Source organism: Lissotriton vulgaris, unplaced genomic scaffold (genome assembly GCF_964263255.1).
Source record: "Lissotriton vulgaris unplaced genomic scaffold, aLisVul1.2 SCAFFOLD_435, whole genome shotgun sequence".
Taxonomy (NCBI): Eukaryota; Metazoa; Chordata; class Amphibia; order Caudata; family Salamandridae; genus Lissotriton; species Lissotriton vulgaris.
In genome coordinates, this window is record NW_028255047.1 from 1,173,276 (window position 1) to 1,196,679 (window position 23,404).

At 45.5% G+C, this 23,404-nt stretch overlaps 1 protein-coding gene across 1 annotated transcript in view; it reads left to right on the forward strand.

Moving 5' to 3' along the window:
- The window catches only part of LOC147659275 (membrane-spanning 4-domains subfamily A member 4A-like), a 274,825-nt gene extending 254,391 nt beyond the window's left edge, over window positions 1-20,434 (forward strand). Inside the window, exon 7 of the mRNA XM_086951841.1 lies at window positions 20,014-20,434. Within this exon, the coding sequence (XP_086807967.1) occupies window positions 20,014-20,193 (180 nt within the window). The 3' untranslated portion in view covers window positions 20,194-20,434. The remainder of the gene's footprint in view (window positions 1-20,013) is intronic.
- The last annotated feature ends 2,970 nt before the right edge of the window (window positions 20,435-23,404 follow it).

The window sequence follows — 23,404 nt, forward strand, 5'->3', positions numbered from 1 at the left end:
TGTCAAAAGCCGCCGACAAGTCCAACAACACCAGCATGACTTTGCCCCCGGTATCCAACACCCCTTTAATGTTTTCAGAAACCTCAAGGAGCGCGGTCTCGGTGCTGCGATTTGAACGGAAGCCCGACTGGGAGTCATGTAAGATCTCATGGGACTCCAGAAAATTGGAGAGCACCGACTGAACGTGCTTCTCCAGAATTTTTACAAGAGCCGGCAGCAACGAAATTGGCCTGTAATTGGCTGGGGCTTTCGGGTCAAGTCCCGGCTTTTTAAGCAACGGGATGACCATTGCCTGCTTCCACACTGGCGGCACCTCTCCCAGACTCAACGAGAGGTTGAGAAGAGGGTGCGCCAGCGGATTAACCACCTCCGCCAATTTACCCAGGAGCTTAGCAGGGCAGGGGTCGAGCGGAGACCCAGATTTTAAATTGCCCATAAGCGCTAGGGAAGCGGAGGCTGGCAGAGATGGAAACTCAGCCAATATGGCGCCCTGCATAACTGGGGGAGGCGTGCCCGCCTCGGGCATCGGCAATGTGACCGGTCCACTCGATAGAAAGGAGTCCTGGATGAGTTTGATCTTGCCTGTAAAAAAACACGCAAGATCCGCCGCCCAGGATTCTGCGGGCCCCTCTTCCGAAGCGGTAGTCCGAGGTGAGGTGAATTCTCGAACAATGGTAAAGATCTCCTTACTGGAGTTCGAAGCTGCTTCGATTCTCCCCGCAAGATAAGCTTTCTTTTCGAGGCGGATGTCTCGGTGGTAAGCTTTAACCACAGCCTTATAGGCAGACCTGTCCTTACTGTCATAATGTGCCCGCCAGGCCCTTTCGGCTACCTTGCACTGCTGCCGCGTAGCCCACAGAGCAGGGGTAAACCAAGGGGCCGAGACCCGCTTAGATGTCGGGCGGGGGGGCAGGACTGGGGCCAGGTCATTCAGCCTCTCCGTCAGCCATTCTTGCAGGGACTCCAAGTCTCTCTCTAGCTCGCCAGACAGAGGGCAAGGGTGAGTCGCAGCAGCCTGAGCCAGCATCTCAGGGGTCACCCTGCTAAATGCTCTAAAGGCTCGTCCCCGCTGCTGTGAGACAGGGTTAGGCGCCCTGACATTGCCGCTGATTACAAATTTGGCAAGCCAGTGATCCGACCACAAGACCGGGAGAATCTCTTTCACCACCAAAGGAGAGGTCGAGAAGACCTGGTCTAAAGTATGCCCCTTGTCGTGGGTCGGGCCCTGCAAGAGCGGGATGAGACCGAGCGGAGTCATAGCCTCCAAAAGCTTAATAGCAGCGGGGTCCGACGGATCATCCATCCGGATGTTAAAGTCCCCCGCCACTAAGCAGTGTTCTGCTCTCAGGGCTAGACCCACCAGCACCGAATCAAGGTCAGCAAAAAACGTCCCAAGCGGACCAGGGGGGCGGTAGACTAACAGTCCCTTTACTGATTGATGCGGCGCTAGGACGATAGAAAAAGCCAGCGATTCCGAGCCGCGGATGTCCTCAGTAGGCAAGATGGTACAGGGCGTGCCCTTCTTTACCACCAATGCGACCCCGCCACCCCTGCCCTTTGCTCTGTCCTTCCTGAAGATGTCAAAGTCCGACGGAATGGCCATAGCCACATCGGGATTAGAAGCTTCACCCCACCAAGTCTCCGTCAACATTAGACAGAGTGGCTTCTCTGTCTCGAGGAGCTCAAAGATGTGTTGCGCATGGCTGCGGGCTGATCTGGTGTTTAACAGCATGCAGGCAAACTCTGCACCAGCTATGTCAATAGGCGGGGCTGAAGACAGAACCCGTGTCGGATGCCAGCCACAACCCGGACATGCCACTTTGTAAACTTATTGTACCCTTTCTCGCAAGTATCTGCGTGAAAGGAGCATGCAATGGGTGTGGTTGTGGGCGTTCCACTGTAACACCCATTGCTGTTTGACGCTGCCCCAAATTTAGAAGGATGTGTAAATCTGTGGCAGTGCCAAAAATTACTGCCATGTAAAAGCAGGTGTTAGATCGGCACGAGGAGAAATACTTTTATTTCTTCTTGTTTTTGCTCTTTCTATGTGTGCTGCATTCTGAAGCACATATAGAAAGAGCAAAAGCTCATTAGTTATTGTTTTTGTGCAGGAAGATATACCTTAATGCACAAAAACTAATAATTAAATAATGCCGATTAGCTGCTTCTATGTGTGGTGCATTCTGCACCTAGAAGTAGCACATCACCATTATTGATTGTTTAAATGCAGCACGCATAGACATAGCAAATCACCATTATTAATAGTTTATGTGCAGAAAAAGACAACCTCCTGCACATAAACAATTATCCCTGCAATGCAGGTACCTTCATACTATGGCACTAGGGTGTCTGTGTTGGAGCCAGGCAGCTATTTTGAGTGCCAGGACATGGGAAACACAGGGGTACCACCACGCCATTTCCTTGTACATATTCCCCTCTGTCTGTAAGCACCATATTTTGGAATGCATGTCCTGTGCTTAAACCACCCAATATGCATTTATATTGTGGCCTAAAAGGTACACAAGAATACATTTACCCTGGAGAGCAGTGAGCAAGAGAATGAATAACTCCTTTCTAATGAGCACAGTACTCTCCTGACATCCATAAGATTTTTATTATACGACAGGCCTCACTCTAAGCATTTTTGGAAGTGTAGTTTCATAGCATTTGGGGCATAGACATACCATGAAGATGTCCTTGAAGCAGCGCAACTTAACCATCTGGGTCTATATATTTTCTGTTTATCAAATATGGGATCCCTGGTTTTATCCTTATCGTTATCCCTCTTGCGATGATGAGTAAGTAGTACATATTAATTGTTCCTTTCAATGCTTTTGTAGTTAGAAAGATGCATGCCCTGGAGCATAACCATTTCTAGCTTATGTCTGCATACATATGAATCTATCTTACAGCAAGTAGTTGGGTTGCCCAGTCCCTGAAAATTCCATGTGAGGAAAGTATATTATGTTAGTCGAGTCATTTATCATTTAAGGATAGTTGTATTAAAAAATGTAATGTCTGAAATGCTCTGAATATGGTTTCCTAGCTATTATTATAATTTTAAGAGCTGTTATACATTTACATATTCATAAAATTGAATTGCGACTAGATGCTAATTAAATATTTTGGAAGGATGTGTTTTTGGCGCCAAATCGTTACCCTAATGTATCTATGTTTGGCGAGAAGAAATTACACTCAGAATCTATGACAAGTTACTGACCCTAAAGTTGAGGTGGTACTCATTTGAAACGGAACGGGGTCCACTTTATACCACTTTTCCTTTGTGAATTGTGGAAAAAGTTTCTGGGAGAGTAGGCAGTGGTCCAACTCTCAGTGAAACTTTAAACAAGAAAACTTAGAAAGAAAAATGCTATTCCGTTTACCTTAAGGAATTTGGGATGTTTAAAAAAAGTTTCTTCATTTAAATACAATCACAGACACGATGGCCTACTGACCCTTGTAGGTCACGATCCCTGTGATTGTATCCAATTGGAGTGAGTGATAATTTGCGAACTACCTAATGAATAGTAATTAGGTAGGTCGGATTATGATCTAATTTGAAGGAAATTTTACTCACCAACCTATTAGTACATAGGTTGGTTTGCCAAATTCTGGATTAAAAAATACTGGTCACAAATTGTGACCAAATTGTTTGACCAGTATAATGATACTGTTTAGCTTTAGAGTTTTGTGTGTGTTGCCGCCCAACAGCTATACCTCACAGAGCAGCATCACTGACAAAATATTGCAGCAAACAATATCGTTGGCAAAAAGAGTGTGTCAAAAATATCGTTTACCAAAATATCCTATCCCTATACTTTAAATGGTAAGTACAAAAATATCAGAAAAAAATATTGTTTTCACTAATATCGTCCTAAAAAAGTACAAAATATGCGATTTTTTAAATATAGAATTAAAGCAGCTTCTCCTTCCCCGGGATGCACCACATGGCGGCATTATGGGACATGTAGTCCGTATCCACAGGACTACACAGGAGAGCCCTATCAGATCAGGGGGCGGAGCAAGGTGTTTAAATCTCCACCAAGACAGGGTTGCCTACGCCACAGCACATGAAGCATTTGGAGAGGAGCGCTGACGAAGGCCGACACGCCGAAATGCATTCGCTGAGAGACTTTTCCTCAATAAAGTGCTTCTTTGGATTCTCCACATGGGTCGCTACTTCTTTCTTTGGGAGGAGTTTACTGCCATATACTCATGCGAACAGCCAAGTCGCATTCAAGTGAACCCACGCAGCACAAGAGGTCAGGACGTCTTGGCAGGCTCGGCTGAGCATTTCTTACATTTGGATTGTGATAGCAATCTCGTCCTGAACCCACCACGACGCCTGGGGGACACAGCGGTGAGGAGGTAATTTTACTTCCACTTTGGGTGACCGGGTTTCCTGCGCCTACCCCCGTGAAAGGCTCCAGGCGAAAGGGTGCAGCGGTATATGCGGGGGATTCGAGGGGGCACTGGACTGTTGAATTGCCTCACCTCCCAACTTACTTTGACGCTGTGCCTGCTTTGACGACCACTCCGTCAGTGTCACCCCACGCAGCTTCTCCTTCCCCGGGATGCACCACATGGCGGCATTATGGGACATGTAGTCCGTATCCACAGGACTACACAGGAGAGCCCTATCAGATCAGGGGGCGGAGCAAGGTGTTTAAATCTCCACCAAGGCAGGGTTGCCTACGCCACAGCACATGAAGCATTTGGAGAGGAGCGCTGACGAAGGCCGACACGCCGAAATGCATTCGCTGAGAGACTTTTCCTCAATAAAGTGCTTCTTTGGATTCTCCACATGGGTCGCTACTTCTTTCTTTGGGAGGAGTTTACTGCCATATACTCATGCGAACAGCCAAGTCGCATTCAAGTGAACCCACGCAGCACAAGAGGTCAGGACGTCTTGGCAGGCTCGGCTGAGCATTTCTTACATTTGGATTGTGATAGCAATCTCGTCCTGAACCCACCACGACGCCTGGGGGACACAGCGGTGAGGAGGTAATTTTACTTCCACTTTGGGTGACCGGGTTTCCTGCGCCTACCCCCGTGAAAGGCTCCAGGCGAAAGGGTGCAGCGGTATATGCGGGGGATTCGAGGGGGCACTGGACTGTTGAATTGCCTCACCTCCCAACTTACTTTGACGCTGTGCCTGCTTTGACGACCACTCCGTCAGTGTCACCCCACGCAGCTTCTCCTTCCCCGGGATGCACCACATGGCGGCATTATGGGACATGTAGTCCGTATCCACAGGACTACACAGGAGAGCCCTATCAGATCAGGGGGCGGAGCAAGGTGTTTAAATCTCCACCAAGGCAGGGTTGCCTACGCCACAGCACATGAAGCATTTGGAGAGGAGCGCTGACGAAGGCCGACACGCCGAAATGCATTCGCTGAGAGACTTTTCCTCAATAAAGTGCTTCTTTGGATTCTCCACATGGGTCGCTACTTCTTTCTTTGGGAGGAGTTTACTGCCATATACTCATGCGAACAGCCAAGTCGCATTCAAGTGAACCCACGCAGCACAAGAGGTCAGGACGTCTTGGCAGGCTCGGCTGAGCATTTCTTACATTTGGATTGTGATAGCAATCTCGTCCTGAACCCACCACGACGCCTGGGGGACACAGCGGTGAGGAGGTAATTTTACTTCCACTTTGGGTGACCGGGTTTCCTGCGCCTACCCCCGTGAAAGGCTCCAGGCGAAAGGGTGCAGCGGTATATGCGGGGGATTCGAGGGGGCACTGGACTGTTGAATTGCCTCACCTCCCAACTTACTTTGACGCTGTGCCTGCTTTGACGACCACTCCGTCAGTGTCACCCCACGCAGCTTCTCCTTCCCCGGGATGCACCACATGGCGGCATTATGGGACATGTAGTCCGTATCCACAGGACTACACAGGAGAGCCCTATCAGATCAGGGGGCGGAGCAAGGTGTTTAAATCTCCACCAAGGCAGGGTTGCCTACGCCACAGCACATGAAGCATTTGGAGAGGAGCGCTGACGAAGGCCGACACGCCGAAATGCATTCGCTGAGAGACTTTTCCTCAATAAAGTGCTTCTTTGGATTCTCCACATGGGTCGCTACTTCTTTCTTTGGGAGGAGTTTACTGCCATATACTCATGCGAACAGCCAAGTCGCATTCAAGTGAACCCACGCAGCACAAGAGGTCAGGACGTCTTGGCAGGCTCGGCTGAGCATTTCTTACATTTGGATTGTGATAGCAATCTCGTCCTGAACCCACCACGACGCCTGGGGGACACAGCGGTGAGGAGGTAATTTTACTTCCACTTTGGGTGACCGGGTTTCCTGCGCCTACCCCCGTGAAAGGCTCCAGGCGAAAGGGTGCAGCGGTATATGCGGGGGATTCGAGGGGGCACTGGACTGTTGAATTGCCTCACCTCCCAACTTACTTTGACGCTGTGCCTGCTTTGACGACCACTCCGTCAGTGTCACCCCACGCAGCTTCTCCTTCCCCGGGATGAACCACATGGCGGCATTATGGGACATGTAGTCCGTATCCACAGGACTACACAGGAGAGCCCTATCAGATCAGGGGGCGGAGCAAGGTGTTTAAATCTCCACCAAGGCAGGGTTGCCTACGCCACAGCACATGAAGCATTTGGAGAGGAGCGCTGACGAAGGCCGACACGCCGAAATGCATTCGCTGAGAGACTTTTCCTCAATAAAGTGCTTCTTTGGATTCTCCACATGGGTCGCTACTTCTTTCTTTGGGAGGAGTTTACTGCCATATACTCATGCGAACAGCCAAGTCGCATTCAAGTGAACCCACGCAGCACAAGAGGTCAGGACGTCTTGGCAGGCTCGGCTGAGCATTTCTTACATTTGGATTGTGATAGCAATCTCGTCCTGAACCCACCACGACGCCTGGGGGACACAGCGGTGAGGAGGTAATTTTACTTCCACTTTGGGTGACCGGGTTTCCTGCGCCTACCCCCGTGAAAGGCTCCAGGCGAAAGGGTGCAGCGGTATATGCGGGGGATTCGAGGGGGCACTGGACTGTTGAATTGCCTCACCTCCCAACTTACTTTGACGCTGTGCCTGCTTTGACGACCACTCCGTCAGTGTCACCCCACGCAGCTTCTCCTTCCCCGGGATGCACCACATGGCGGCATTATGGGACATGTAGTCCGTATCCACAGGACTACACAGGAGAGCCCTATCAGATCAGGGGGCGGAGCAAGGTGTTTAAATCTCCACCAAGGCAGGGTTGCCTACGCCACAGCACATGAAGCATTTGGAGAGGAGCGCTGACGAAGGCCGACACGCCGAAATGCATTCGCTGAGAGACTTTTCCTCAATAAAGTGCTTCTTTGGATTCTCCACATGGGTCGCTACTTCTTTCTTTGGGAGGAGTTTACTGCCATATACTCATGCGAACAGCCAAGTCGCATTCAAGTGAACCCACGCAGCACAAGAGGTCAGGACGTCTTGGCAGGCTCGGCTGAGCATTTCTTACATTTGGATTGTGATAGCAATCTCGTCCTGAACCCACCACGACGCCTGGGGGACACAGCGGTGAGGAGGTAATTTTACTTCCACTTTGGGTGACCGGGTTTCCTGCGCCTACCCCCGTGAAAGGCTCCAGGCGAAAGGGTGCAGCGGTATATGCGGGGGATTCGAGGGGGCACTGGACTGTTGAATTGCCTCACCTCCCAACTTACTTTGACGCTGTGCCTGCTTTGACGACCACTCCGTCAGTGTCACCCCACGCAGCTTCTCCTTCCCCGGGATGCACCACATGGCGGCATTATGGGACATGTAGTCCGTATCCACAGGACTACACAGGAGAGCCCTATCAGATCAGGGGGCGGAGCAAGGTGTTTAAATCTCCACCAAGGCAGGGTTGCCTACGCCACAGCACATGAAGCATTTGGAGAGGAGCGCTGACGAAGGCCGACACGCCGAAATGCATTCGCTGAGAGACTTTTCCTCAATAAAGTGCTTCTTTGGATTCTCCACATGGGTCGCTACTTCTTTCTTTGGGAGGAGTTTACTGCTATATATATATATATATATATATATATATATATATATATATATATATATATATATATATATTTCCACGAAAGTCTGCCCCACAAGAAGAAGACTTGAGGCAGCAGTTGAGGTCCGTTCAATTCTTTATTTTCAATTTTCACCATGGGCATTGACGCGTTTCGGGGGTTTGCTTTCCTTTTTCAAAATGCCCCCCTGGTGAATGAGTCGCCACTGCTGCTGATAATCCCTTCATAAAAAAGTAAGTATGTCCTTCCCACCACTTGAAGTAGCGTGGGTTGCCTCCAAAACACGGTCTGGAATCGCCTCTGTGCTCGCAGGTGAACCACATTTCCCAGCATGCAACATCATTCCCATGCTGGCGGCGACCCCATCCATCGGTGCGTTTGTCTGGTAAGTGGCCGATGGGTTGTGTGGGTAGGCAGGGAGTGTAGCTAGTTTTCGGGGCATTTTAAAAGTCAATCACGGTCCTCTCCCCCTCCCATGCACTTCCATCCGTCGTGGTACAGAGAACACCGCTGAAGTAAAGGTGTAGTCCCATAAAGTATGGACTGCGCATCCGCAGCTATGTCCACTCCAGATTTCGTGCGGGGCAGTCAGAGGATCTTCCATGTAGCGATCCCCTTAACACTTGTGGGGGGTGCCAGCCCAGCGCGCAGCCACACGAAAGATTGCACAGCTAACCACGCCATATTTTTCCACGAAAGTCTGCCCCACAAGAAGAAGACTTGAGGCAGCACTTGAGGTCCGTTCAATTCTTTATTTTCAATTTTCACCATGGGCATTGACGCGTTTCGGGGGTTTGCTTTCCTTTTTCAAAATGCCCCCCTGGTGAATGAGTCGCCACTGCTGCTGATAATCCCTTCATAAAAAAGTAAGTATGTCCTTCCCACCACTTGAAGTAGCGTGGGTTGCCTCCAAAACACGGTCTGGAATCGCCTCTGTGCTCGCAGGTGAACCACATTTCCCAGCATGCAACATCATTCCCATGCTGGCGGCGACCCCATCCATCGGTGCGTTTGTCTGGTAAGTGGCCGATGGGTTGTGTGGGAAGGCAGGGAGTGTAGCTAGTTTTCGGGGCATTTTAAAAGTCAATCACGGTCCTCTCCCCCTCCCATGCACTTCCATCCGTCGTAGTACAGAGAACACCGCTGAAGTAAAGGTGTAGTCCCATAAAGTATGGACTGCGCATCCGCAGCTATGTCCACTCCAGATTTCGTGCGGGGCAGTCAGAGGATCTTCCATGTAGCGATCCCCTTAACACTTGTGGGGGGTGCCAGCCCAGCGCGCAGCCACACGAAAGATTGCACAGCTAACCACGCCATATTTTTCCACGAAAGTCTGCCCCACAAGAAGAAGACTTGAGGCAGCACTTGAGGTCCGTTCAATTCTTTATTTTCAATTTTCACCATGGGCATTGACGCGTTTCGGGGGTTTGCTTTCCTTTTTCAAAATGCCCCCCTGGTGAATGAGTCGCCACTGCTGCTGATAATCCCTTCATAAAAAAGTAAGTATGTCCTTCCCACCACTTGAAGTAGCGTGGGTTGCCTCCAAAACACGGTCTGGAATCGCCTCTGTGCTCGCAGGTGAACCACATTTCCCAGCATGCAACATCATTCCCATGCTGGCGGCGACCCCATCCATCGGTGCGTTTGTCTGGGAAGTGGCCGATGGGTTGTGTGGGTAGGCAGGGAGTGTAGCTAGTTTTCGGGGCATTTTAAAAGTCAATCACGGTCCTCTCCCCCTCCCATGCACTTCCATCCGTCGTGGTACAGAGAACACCGCTGAAGTAAAGGTGTAGTCCCATAAAGTATGGACTGCGCATCCGCAGCTATGTCCACTCCAGATTTCGTGCGGGGCAGTCAGAGGATCTTCCATGTAGCGATCCCCTTAACACTTGTGGGGGGTGCCAGCCCAGCGCGCAGCCACACGAAAGATTGCACAGCTAACCACGCCATATTTTTCCACGAAAGTCTGCCCCACAAGAAGAAGACTTGAGGCAGCACTTGAGGTCCGTTCAATTCTTTATTTTCAATTTTCACCATGGGCATTGACGCGTTTCGGGGGTTTGCTTTCCTTTTTCAAAATGCCCCCCTGGTGAATGAGTCGCCACTGCTGCTGATAATCCCTTCATAGCCTCCAAGCCCATGTTTAACAAATAAATCCCTTAATTAGCAGCACGTGATTATTCCCGGTTTCTGTGTTCTCTAAAACAAGGTGCCTGCTTTTGAATAATAACTTGCTTATGAAGTTTTTTAGAATCGGTGTTTGTTCTGCTAATTAAGGGATTTATTTGTTAAACATGGGCTTGGAGGCTAGTTGGGATAAGGTTGATGGGAAAATTCAGGCTGATGGGAGCTTTGGCATACGCTCGTGATTCATCAGAGAGCAAACTCGCTACAAGCCACAGGCTTTTACTGAAACCAGGTAAAATTCATAACTTCAAAAAGTGGCATTTAACAGAGGACCAGCTAGGGGTGTGGGGAGAGTAAATCATTCGGATCGAGTTTTTGGTATGTCTAGATGGTCAGTTCAGGTTTTTTTCAAAAAAGGGGGAAGGAATAGAAAGCGTGTGATTTATGTGCACATGGTGAATAGTGCTATTGTGGGGGATCAAAGGATTGTTGATAAACTTAGTTGTATGGACAGTAGGATACAATGGAGTATTGAGAAATTCACAGCATGTTTATTATTATGTAATTTTCATTTTTCGAATATCTGTTTAAATGGTCCTTTATCTATTTTTTCCAGTACCCCTGAGGAAGAACTAAAAAGTTCGAAATGCATTGGGTTTTTAATACTGGTTGTTCAACAGGATGTAGAAAGCACATGTCTGTGGAAAAGCTTCGGCAGCATAAGACATTTGAATATGCAAAATAAACACATCCAAGTTTCACCTGGCTGCCTCTGGAGTGATTTACTTTTTAAATACATGAAGTATGAAAACGACGTAAAGCTTATGGATAAAAATGGATTAACACCTTGGCTGCTAGGTGTTTTCCCCCCCTGTGCTGGAAACTGCACTTAGGCTGCACTCATGACGAGCTCAGCTCGTCATCAGCACAGCTCAACTGTGCATCATGACGAGCTGAGCTCGTCATCAGCATCGAAAGGGTTAATAGGATGAAATATGATTAGTGGACTCTTCTAGCGAGGAATGTCTCCTCATTGACGCAGTGCAACAGACAGGAACGCAACCCGCGAACCCTCCTCTAACCACTTGAAGATGACTGTGCTGGGACAAACACAGCTCTGTTCTGCACGCAAACACCGATTCTAAAATAGTTGATTATGAACAAAAAAGAAAGGGAAGGTGTGCGCACGCTATTCTCCTTATAAGATGTACTCTTCCCACTCTTCCCACTCCATTCTACGCAATAGAAGGGAAACAGTTTGATTCTGGAGGGGTTAAATTTACTATTCTCACTCCAGTTCAAGCAACAGTAGGGAAAGGGTTCGACTTCGGAGGGATAAGATTTATTATTCCCATATTCTGTCAACGGTAGGAAAGGCATTGGACATCAGAGGGGTAGGATTTACTATTGCCATTCAATTAGTGCAAGAGTAGGGAAAGTATTGGACTTGGAAAGGGTTTAATTTACTAGTTCCATGCCAAACAGCACAACACTAGGGAAAGTGTTGCACTTCGGAGAGGTTAGATTTACTATTGCCACTCCAAACAACGTACTAGTAGGTAAAGTGTTGTACTTTGGAGGGGTGAGATTTACTATTCCCATTCCAGTCTGTGCAACAATTTGGGAGTCAAGTCAAGTCAATAAATTTATATAGCGCGTTACATACCCAGAGGGTCTCAAGGCGCTTGAAGAAGGGTGGGGAATTACTTGTCAAATATCCACGTTTTAAGTTGCTTTCTGAATGCTAGGTGGTTCTGAGTAAGGCGAAGGTGAGTGGGAAGTGAGTTCCAGGTTTTAGCTGCCAGGTAGGAGAAGGATCTACCTCCCATGGTTGTTTTGATGATGCGCGGTACAGTGGCAAGGGCTTGGTTGGAGGATCGTAATTGGCGGGAGGGGGTGTAGAAGGACAGTCGTGTGTTGAGGCATTCGGGTCCGATTTCGTAGAGTGCTTTGTGTGCGTGGGTTAGGAGCCGGAAAGTAATCCTCTTATTGACGGGGAGCCAGTGGAGGTTTTTCAGGTGACCAGAGATGTGTTCTTTACGCGGGATGTCTAATATGAGCCTGGCTGAAGCGTTCTGGATGCGTTGGAGTTTTTTCTGGAGTTTTGCGGTGGTACCGGCGTAGAGGGTGTTTCCGTAGGCTTTAGACTTCGGAGGGGTGAAGATTTACTGTTCTCATTTCAGTCTGTCTAATAGTAAGTAAGCGTTATACTTTGGAGGGGTAATATTTACTATTCCCACTCCAGTCAGTGCTACAGTAGGGAAAGTGTTGACTTCGGAGGGGTTAAATTTACTATTCCCATTCCAGTCTGTTTAACAGTAGGGAAGGGTTACATTTACTATTCCCATTCCAGTCTGTTTAACAGTAGGGAAAGCTTTGGACTTTAGAGGAGTAAGATTTACAATTCCCACTCCAGTCTGTGCAGGAGAAGGCAAACTGTTGGTCTTTGGAGGGATTAAATTTACTATTCCCACTCCAGTCTATGCCACAGTACGGACAGCATTGGACGCCAGAGGGGGTAGAGTTACTATTCTCACTCCAAGCTATACAAGAGTTGGGAAAGTGTTGGACTTCGAAGGGATTACATTTACTATTGACACTCCAGTCTGTGCAACAGTAGGGAAAGTACTTCACCTCTAACACGTTACATATCTGAATAATCCTGTTAATTTAGAAAAAATATAAACATCTAACAATAAACAATATTAATTCACTTTTTTAAAATATATATATATATATATTCACTGAAAAAACCATAGGTTATAGACCATATATAGTTAGGGATTAGCATTTAAAAAACCTTATTTTATTTGCACAAAACCATTGAAATTCCATATATAGTTAGTTGCACTAACTATATATCGCGGACCCGCAATCCACTGCTAATGATGCCACATATTACATCATTCATGACATGGTCAGTGACATCACTGATGACATCACTGATGACATCTCAAATGACATCACTGATGACATCACTGATGACATCTCAAATGACATCACTGATGACATCACTGACATCTCATTTGACATTACTGATTACATCACTGATGATATCATTTATGTGATAATACATCTTCAGACTCTAATATAACCTTAGATACACTCAGTGTAAACAGGCATTCACAGACTGTCACACATCCATGGAGTTACTCACACACCTAGTCAGTCATGCAAAGAATCAATCACATCTCCATTTCCTTAACTATACAGTTATACACACCTTACTTATTCAAACATATACTAACACATATTTACTCTCTTATACAATCCTTGATACAAGTTCACAATGATTCATACAGCCACTCTCACATTCACTGGCTCTTATGTTCAGTTATTTATATATGTCAACTCTCACATGGAGTGTGTTTTACATATGTACTTACTTTGACATGTAGAACTGAGATATCCATTCACTCACCAATATACTCATGCACACAGTCAACTGTCCATACAGCTGTTTCTACATGCACTTTTGAACCCATACACCTAGGGAATCAACTGCTCACACATCTATGCACAGAGTTATACACCTCCCAGCCACCCACACACATACTCAGTCTCCCATACAAATACTTGGGCAACCATTGAATAACCCATATAGTTACTGATATAGCTACTGATTTAAACATGCAGCAGTTTACAGAAGAACATAAATAATGATTGCCAAATTAAGACACTTTAATCACTAACCCATGCACTCAGTGAGACACATTTAATCATTCTCTCATACAGTCAGTCATGCACCTACTAAATCCTTCATCCAGACACTTATACATCCACTCATTCTTCAATATGTAAGACATATTTTAACTTTACAGAAACATACAGTCACTGGGTGTTGTCATCAGTGATGTCATCAGTGATGTCATTTGAGATGTCATCAGTGATGTCATCAGTGATGTCACTGACCATGTCATGAATGATGTAATATGTGACATCATTAGCAGTGGATTGCGGGTCCGCGATATATAGTTAGTGCAACTAACTATATATGGAATTTCAATGGTTTTGTGCAAATAAAATAAGGTTTTTTAAATGCTAATCCCTAACTATATATAGTCTATAACCTATGGTTTTTTCAGTGAATTTTCAAGGTTTTGTAAATGCAAATTCCTAACTATATATGGTCTATAACCTATGGTTTTTTCTGTGAATTTCATTGGTTTTTTAAAAGCTAATATCTATAGCTGTAAAATATATTCTTTATTAAGTGACGTATCACGTAGCCCGTGAGACGCCTCATGATGCATCGCATAACCGTGACGTATCGTCTCTGCAGCGCAAACCAAACCCAAAACGTAAGCGCGCCAGAACACGCTTAAAGATATATATATATATTTTTAACCTTAATTAGACAAAATCCACTCGTGCACATATCACAAACGTTCAAAAAACACAATATGTCGGACTCCCGTTACGCTGCCGGTTAGCTGCCCGGTTAACGTACCAGGAAGCACCTTTACCGCGAAAAATCGCAATTTTTTTTTTTTCACCCCCCAGGGAACTTTAATAGCCCCCTCATCAATCCTAGGGGTTCAGGAGGGGTCTGCCTTACCCCTTTCATTCATTTACACCTTTTTTTTTTCCACCTCTTGTCTCTCGATCCCACAGAGAGACAAGATGGCGGCCGCTCCAGACTGTTTACAATGATAACAGCCAATCAGCTTCTCCTCAGACTCCCGTTACACTGCCGGTTAGCTTCCCGGTTAGCTGCCCGGTTAGCTGCCCAGTTCGCGTACCAAGACGCGTCTCTACGGCGAAAAAATCGGATTTTTTTTTTTGTTTTTTTTTTGGCCCCGCGTGGCTTTATAATATCCCCCTCATCAATCCTAGGGGGTCTGAAGGAGTCTACCTTGCCCTCTTTCCTTCATTTCCCCCTTTGTTTTGGCCTCCTCTTGTCTCTCGATCCTACCGAGAGACAAGATGGCGGCCGCTCCGGACTGTTTACAATATTGACAGCCAATCAGCTACTCCTCAGACTCCCGTTACACTGCCGGTTAGCTTCCCGGTTAGCTGCCCGGTTAGCTGCCCGGTTCGCGTACAAAGACGCGTCTCTACGGCGAAAAAATCGGATTTTTTTTTTTTTTTGGGTTACACTGCCGGTTAGCTTCCCGGTTAGCTGCCCGGTTAGCTGCCTGGTTCGCGTACCAAGACGCGTCTCTACGGCGAAAAAATCGGAATTTTTTTTTTTTTTTTTTGGGCCCGGCGTGGCTCTATAATATCCCCCTCATCAATCCTAGGGGGTCAGAAGGGGTCTACCTTGCCCTCTTTCCTTCATTTCCCCCTTTGTTTTGGCCTCCTCTTGTCTCTCGATCCTACCGAGAGACAAGATGGCGGCCGCTCCGGACTGTTTACAATATTGACAGCCAATCAGCTACTCCTCCGACTCCCGTTACACTGCCGGTTAGCTTCCCGGTTAGCTGCCCGGTTAGCTGCCCGGTTCGCGTACCAAGACGCGTCTCTACGGCGAAAAAATCGGATTTTTTTTTTTTTTTTTTTGGGTTACACTGCCGGTTAGCTTCCCGGTTAGCTGCCCGGTTAGCTGCCCGGTTCGCGTACCAAGACGCGTCTCTACGGCGAAAAAAATCGGATTTTTTTTTTTTTTTTGGGTTACACTGCCGGTTAGCTTCCTGGTTAGCTGCCCGGTTAGCTGCCCGGTTCGCGAACCAAGACGCGTCTCTACGGCGAAAAAAATCGGAATTTTTTTTTTTTTTTTTTGGGGCCCGGCGTGGCTCTATAATATCCCCCTCATCAATCCTAGGGGGTCAGAAGGGGTCTACCTTGCCCCCTTTCCTTCATTTCCCCCTTTGTTTTGGCCTCCTCTTGTCTCTCGATCCTACCGAGAGACAAGATGGCGGCCGCTCCGGACTGTTTAGAATGTTGACAGACACCGGAGAGCCAATCAGCTTCGCTTCGCAAAGTTCCGATACGCGAAAAGTTCGCGAACCGGAGCGCTGCCCGGAGCGCTGTTACAGATATATATCTTGTTTTAAACGTTAATTTCTCAAAATCCACTGAAGCACATATATTGAGACCTAGCAAAGGCACATCGGGCTAACAGTCCCTACAATTTTGCCAAGTTTCGTGGAAATCCATTCAGCCGTTCGGGCTAAAAGTGAGGCCAACCGCCCTATGGAAATTAACATGGGAAAAACGTGTTTTGGGACCCCCCTTTTTTCTCAGCCCCCCCTTGACGAACCCCCCCCAAATTTCCAGGAGCTGCTCAGAAACAAAATGTGCCATTTTCCTGAAAATTTCAGCCAATTCCGTCCACAAACGCCAAAGTTATTAGGCATAGAATTTTCAAAAGTTCCATAGAGAAAAAATCCTAACTATATATACCTACTGGCTATCGCCAGTAGGTAATATATAAATATATATATTAAAACAAAGTAAGCAATTTACCTAATTAATAAACATTTTGTTAATTATTATCAATTAAAAACTTAAAAATAATTGTAATAGTATTATTACTTCCAATCTTTCCACTCTATACCTCTACAAACCTAGCAGCCCACACCTAAAATAGAACTAAAATAAATATGTATCACACACAATTTACATAATTATTAATCAATTAAATAATTAACAATCCAGTGTGAATTATTTATACTTTTTACATTTATCACCCTATACCTCTACAAACCCAGCAGGCCACATCTAAATTATCGCTAAAATATATAATTATTATACAATATACATAATGATTACTCAATTAAATAATTAACTTTACATGAAAAAGTAATAGTTAAATAAATATTACTTAATTTAGTTCCCATCCTATACACCTACAAACCTAGCAACTGGCAACTATAATATAACTAAAATAAATCAGTGTTAGGTAATGTACATAATTAATAATCAATGAAATAATTAATAATACATTAATTGTTCACTATTAATTAGCTTTCCAACCTATATCCCTACAACTCCAGCAGTCTGTACCTAAACTATAACTAAAATATATAAACATTTAACTCGGAAGACTCTGACTCAGGCACTTATATTAAGCCGTCTGGACTACTGCAACGGTCTGCTGATCTCTGCTAATGAGACTTTGCTCAGCAGACTGCAGGTAGTCCAGAATACGTAGGCGTGACTAGTCCTTAACGCACCCCCTAGGACTGCTTCCCGCCCTTTTCTCATGCAGCTTCACTGGCTTCCAATACGCCAACGGGTAAAATTAAAATGTTGCTGTACCATCCATAAGGCGCCATTCAATCTTGGTCCCACCCATCTCTCGGGCAAATTTACACCCTACCTTCCTTCCAGGTCTCTCCGCTCGAGCACCAACCATCTCCTTGAGGTTCCCCGAGTTAGGAGGGCATGACTAGGGGAAAGGTCATTTCCCATCTTAGCCCCTGCTACTGGAACGAGCTCCCCCTGCACTTCACCCAATGTCCTGACCACCTAAAATTTGGGAAGTTGCTCAAGACCATTCTTTTTTGTCTCTGATTCAGCTGTAGTAGCACTACACTCATGCTCCCGTCCGAAGCGCAGAGATACCCCTTCAGGGGTCGATTCAGGCGCTATATAAATAAATAAATAAATAAATTACACAATGCATATAATGAATACAATATTAATATATTCATATAAATGAATAACTGTTTATAATTAATGTATTTCTTAATTAATGTCCCACCCAATATCCTTACAAACCTAGCACCCTGCACCTAAAATAAAACTAATATAAATCAGTATTGCATAATGTACATAATTAATATCAATCACAAACATACTTAACAAGTATTAATTAATAAATATTTAATTATTACTTAATTAACTTCTCACCCTATCCCCTACAAAATCCTCTACAAAGCTGTAAATACTATTTGCAATTGAATTGAAAAATCGAAATCCCTTAAAATTGCAAACTATATTTTAAAAACGTAATAACAATTATGCAAACAATACAACACATAAAATTAATATATGAACTAAAACATATCAAAATCATTTGAAAACGATTTTTTTACAACTACATTGTTGAAAACACTATTTAATAAAACGAAATTCATAACAACGATATTACTTACCTAATATAATGATATTCTTGCCAACAATATTTTTGCATCATGATATTTTTGTATCACAATACATTTTTTTCTGGTTTATCTCTCTCCTAATATTTAAAACTCAATATTTTGTCCAAACACCACAGAGCATCCTCCCACTTGTGCAATCACTTTAAGGATCCATCATATGTTTGTAAATCTGAACATCTTAATTATTTTGGGGGTCCTGCGCAATACGACTGAATTTTATTGCACATTTCCCACTATTTTAAGTTTGCATGATGACAAACGATGCTGAATATATGTTCCAACTTGAGAAACAGGATCACACAAAAACAGTTGAAACCTGTCTTGCCAGTGCCCCAAAATCCTTAAGATGGCACTGTGTAGAGAGAGATCAGCGTCAGAGGTAAACCAAGGTGGAGAGAGTGAAAGAGGTTGTCATGGAGAAATAAGTGACATAGTTTACCTTCACAGGTCCTCCTTAGTAGTTGAGGGCAATGGGCAATTACCCTCTTTGCCTATGCTTTAAAATTTCTCTGAAGTTGCATACCACACCACTGATGCCTCTCCTAGAAAGCCCTTGCAGGCTCAGAATTAAATAGTGTGAGTCATGACAGCCAATGATTGCTTGCATTTCCTGGTGTGAAAACACGACTCAAAATGCACAAAAAACAACAAAACATGATTCAACAAAAAGAGCAATACATTAATGGAGTGTAACACAATACCTTAACACAGCAGTTTGGTTGTGTTGTTGTATTTTGTTGGAATTTTAGTGTGTTGTTTAGATTTTGTGCACTGTTAGGTGTTTCTGTTTATTTATTTGTTGGTCTCCATATCGTTGTGTTGATGTGTTGTGTTCTTGTGTTGCTGTTTGGTGTTGGTGACTTCTGTTTGAATGTTGTATTGTGTTTACATGTTGATTTCCTGTGTTGAAGAATTATTTTGATGAATTTTGTATTATGTTTTTTGTGTTGTGCTCTTTTTGTTGTTTGTTGTGTTGCTGAAGCAGTAGGTTGAGATTTTGATGTTGTTGCTTTAGTGTGTTGTGCTATGTTTAGCGCTGTTCAGCATCTTGTCTATGTGTTTGTTATATTAAATTTCACTAAAATCAAAAGCTCTCGGCTAGTGCTAGACCTAAATGTTTGCGGAAAATACTTTCAGCTGAGTTACTCTCCTGCCTCCACCAGCCTAGCAAAACTGTAAGCTGTCCAGGTCTTCAAGAGAATGGGTGAGTACTCAATCCTCCCTATGCTCCGCCACTGATGATTCGCCCAATGGCAAATTCAAGTTAAGGGTGTTTGGGTCGAGCTCTCCTCTCTGCCTGGTTCCACTGACTACCTCCAAGCATTCTTCTCCTCTCTGCCAGCAGAGGAAGTGGGAATTGTGTTGGATTTTGTGAGAGACTGGGCAGGGGTGAAGGAATACTTAAAGCTGAATCTTAAAGATATTTGTAATCTACATCTGCATATGTAAACCCTTTGAAAGTGTGTAAATAAATACAAATATCAGCAATTCCCAAATAATTCCACAGTACTCCTGCAAATGTGCAATAGTAGCAGCAGACTCCTGAATTATTCCTTGAATATGGTTGTGAATTCCAAATTACAACCATGCAGAGTCCTTTCAACATTCCTAAATTGTACACTGTACAACTGGACATGGATTTAAGAATTCAAGATCAATTTTTGAGAATTCATTGCAGTACATGGTGGCTATGCAAAGCATTTTGGTGTTGGGGCCACGACCCTAACGAGTTGATGACTGTGTAATGCTGCTAATGATGGCACTAACAATATGAATATACATTGATTACAATGTCTTGTTTTGGCAGCCAGGACTTGTGGTGCAGCACAACTACCCAGCGCCTTTTGGGAACACCGTGGGACAGCCTGCAGGAATGACATCGCCATACACAGCATTATCTACACCAGAAGGTCTGCCATACTATGAAGAGCTACATGTGCAAAGACTACCAACAGCACCTAAAATGCCTTCACCACCAAACTACTAATGAACTGCCCTGGGGATGCTATTTAAAGCTGAGCAGAGACATAAAGAGGAAGGAAGAAGATATGTATGCTGCAAGAGGCAGCATGGAGGAATATGAAAATACTTTTAGATGGAAATGCTCTAGAAAGAGTTATTTTCCAAACCTTGTCCTTGTAAACAATCTCAAAGCTACAAATAATGATATCCTATACAGGGTTGCAATTTGTTACCTACAAAGACAAATAAACCTAGTGTGCATAAGAGTTGATATATATCAGAATGAAATCCAATCTATAACATTCTCAGATGTCCTCCCTAAGAACAAGCATCACACCAACTTCCCCATAGCACAATTCTACTTCCAAGACACCTTAGAAGGACAATTATATATCAATCAAATGATACATTTCAAAAGCAACATATCCAGACCTCATCTTTGTATTAAAAGGAAAGTGTCACCCCGCTCAGACCGGCCGAATTTATGATTAAATTATTGGTAGAACACCCTATGGCTACCCCCCAAAATGCAGCCCCAAATAGCCACCAATGCAAGATCTCTCCTACAAAACACTCCCTGGCCATAGACAATAATTCTGAGGGACTCCTCTATGCAGTCTGATTGATAAGGATAATGAACAAACATTTATAATGCAATAGGTCTCTCATTGACGCAAGTTTGAGCTATTGGCATTGCAAATGACAATGCCTTTTATTTTTGTTTTCTTTTTTCAAATAGGATAGAGGGCTCATATAAACGTTGAAGAGGGTGGGACTGAGTGAAGATCCTTGTGGTACGCCACAGATGACTTCAGTGGCTTCAGAGTTGAATGGGGGGAGTCGGACTCTTTGAGTTCTCCCAGCGAGGAATGAGGTGATCCAGTCCAAGGCTTTTCCTTGTATTCCGATGTTGCTGAGGCGTTGTATAAGGGTGCTGTGGCAGACTGTGTCGAAGGCGGCGGAGAGGTCGAGTAGAATGAGGGCCACTGTTTCACCGTTGTCCAGTAGTGTTCGGATGTCGTCAGTCGCTGCAATGAGGGCGGTTTTGGTGCTGTGTTTGGCTTGAAACCCGGATTGAGATGGATCGAGGGATTTGTTGGATTCAAGGAAGGCGGCAAGTTGTTTGTTGACGGCTTTCTCAATGACTTTGGCCGGGAATGGGAGGGGGATATGGGTCGGTAGTTTTTAAGTTCAGAGGGGTCTGCAGTGGGTTTCTTCAGGAGGGCGCTGAATTCTGCATGTTTCCAGCTTTCTGGAAAGGTGACAGAGTTGAACGAGCAGTTGATGACATCACGGAGATGGTGTGCAATGATGGAGTCTGCTTTGTTGAAGATGTGGTGGGGACAGGGGTCGGTTGGCGAGTCAGAGTGGATGGAGTTCATTAGGCGGATGGTGTCTTCAGTGGTGATTGGGTTCCAGGCGGTAAGGTTGTTAGTTGGCGGAGTAGGATCTGAGAGGGGTGGGGAGGGTTGAACGCTGGGAGTATTCTCAAAGCTGTTGTGGATGTCGGCAATTTTGTTGTAGAAGAAGGAGGATAACGCATTGTAGAGGTCTTGGGAGGGAGTGATGTCGTTGGATGCAGCGGTGGGGTTGGTGAATTCTTTGACGATGTTGAAAAGTTCCTTGCTGTTGTGAGTGTTGTTGTCGAGACGATCCTTGAATGCTGATTTCTTGGCGGATCGAATCAGTTGGTGGTGTTTGCGGGTGGCTGCCTTGAGGGTGGACATGTTGTCGGTGGTTGGGTTTTTTCTCCATGTTTTCTCCAGGGTGCGGCAAAGCTTCTTGGATTTTTTAAGGTCATCATTGAACCAGGGAGCCTTTTTGCTGGCTGATTTGATCTGGTGTTTTTTCAGGGGTGCCAATTCATTAGCACTGTGGGTGATCCATTGCTTGAGATTGGTGGCCGCTTGGTTTGGGTCCAATGAGAGGGTGGGAGGCTTTTGGTTGAGTGATGTGAGGAGTTGTTCGGAGGTGATTTTGTTCCAGTTTCTCCGAGGAATAGGTTTTGGGGGCTTGTGGGTCAGGGTGGTTTTGTAGCTGAAGTGAACACAGCTGTGGTCCGTCCAGTGGAGAGCTGTGGTGCGATCGAAGGAGATGTGCTTGCTGGAAGTGAAGATAGGGTCGAGCGTGTGTCCGGCTACATGGGTGGGGATGTCAACAAGTTGATTGAGTCCGAGATTGGTCAGGTTGTCCAGAAGAGTGGTGGTGTTGATGTCGTGTTTGTTTTCAAGGTGGTAGTTGAAGTCTCCTAAAAGAATGTAGTTCTCGGAAGCGAGGGCATGTGGGCTGACGAAGTCTGTTATGTCGTCGCTGAATTGACTGCGGGTACCAGGAGGCCTGTATATGAGGGTGCCTCTAGGTGTGGTCCTAGGGTCGGTGTGGATCTGAAAGTGGAGATGTTCGGGGGTTGCAAGATTATCATCGGAGCTGGTCGTGATTTTGATGGTGTTCTTATGGATGATGGCGATGCCTCCACCTGTATGATTGGTGCGGTCTTTACGGGTGATCTTGTAAGCCCCCGGTTCCCTTTCTTGCAAGCACTCTCTCTGGTGGGACCCAGCAGTGTGGTGGGAGGGTAAGGGGCGAGATTTATTGCACATCGCTATCTGTTGACGTAAGGGTGTCCTCGTAGGGCCACGGTACACTGGCTGACAAGAAAGGACCCCTCAGTGCCCACAGGGCTGCCTCCATTCGCTTTCACCTCCTGATGATTGCAGGTCATTTAAGGTGCTGAAGGGGGTCAGAGGAAAGGTCAGAGGAAACATCTGATTCCAATTAGTGCACAGTTCCATCACAACGGAAGGATGCGTGGGCTCGAAAGTTGAAGCGCAAGTGAAAAGCCACGTGGCCTAGAAGCCGTTGTAGGTTATTTAGGACGCCAGTTAAAGCCATTAAATACCATGAACAGCCTGGTGTTCGTGGCTAATATAAAGGGGCGGTTTCCCTCTTTTGCAGGTGTCATCAGCCTGCATGGGGCTGTAGGCCGGTTATTGCTGAGAGCTGTAAACTTCTGAGAGGTGAGAATGACGAGCAATATCAAGAAGTATTTGACTCACTGAGCTATCTCATTGGATACCCGAGGAAGAGTCATGCTAACAGGTTACGTTCTATGTGAAGTGGGCACAGTTAACCGGCCCCATTTCATGAGGGTGAATTTCAATCGGTTCTGGATTTTCAACTAAGTCACTTCACTTTTACCATTATATGTAATGGCCTCCACGGCTCTTTGTGACTAT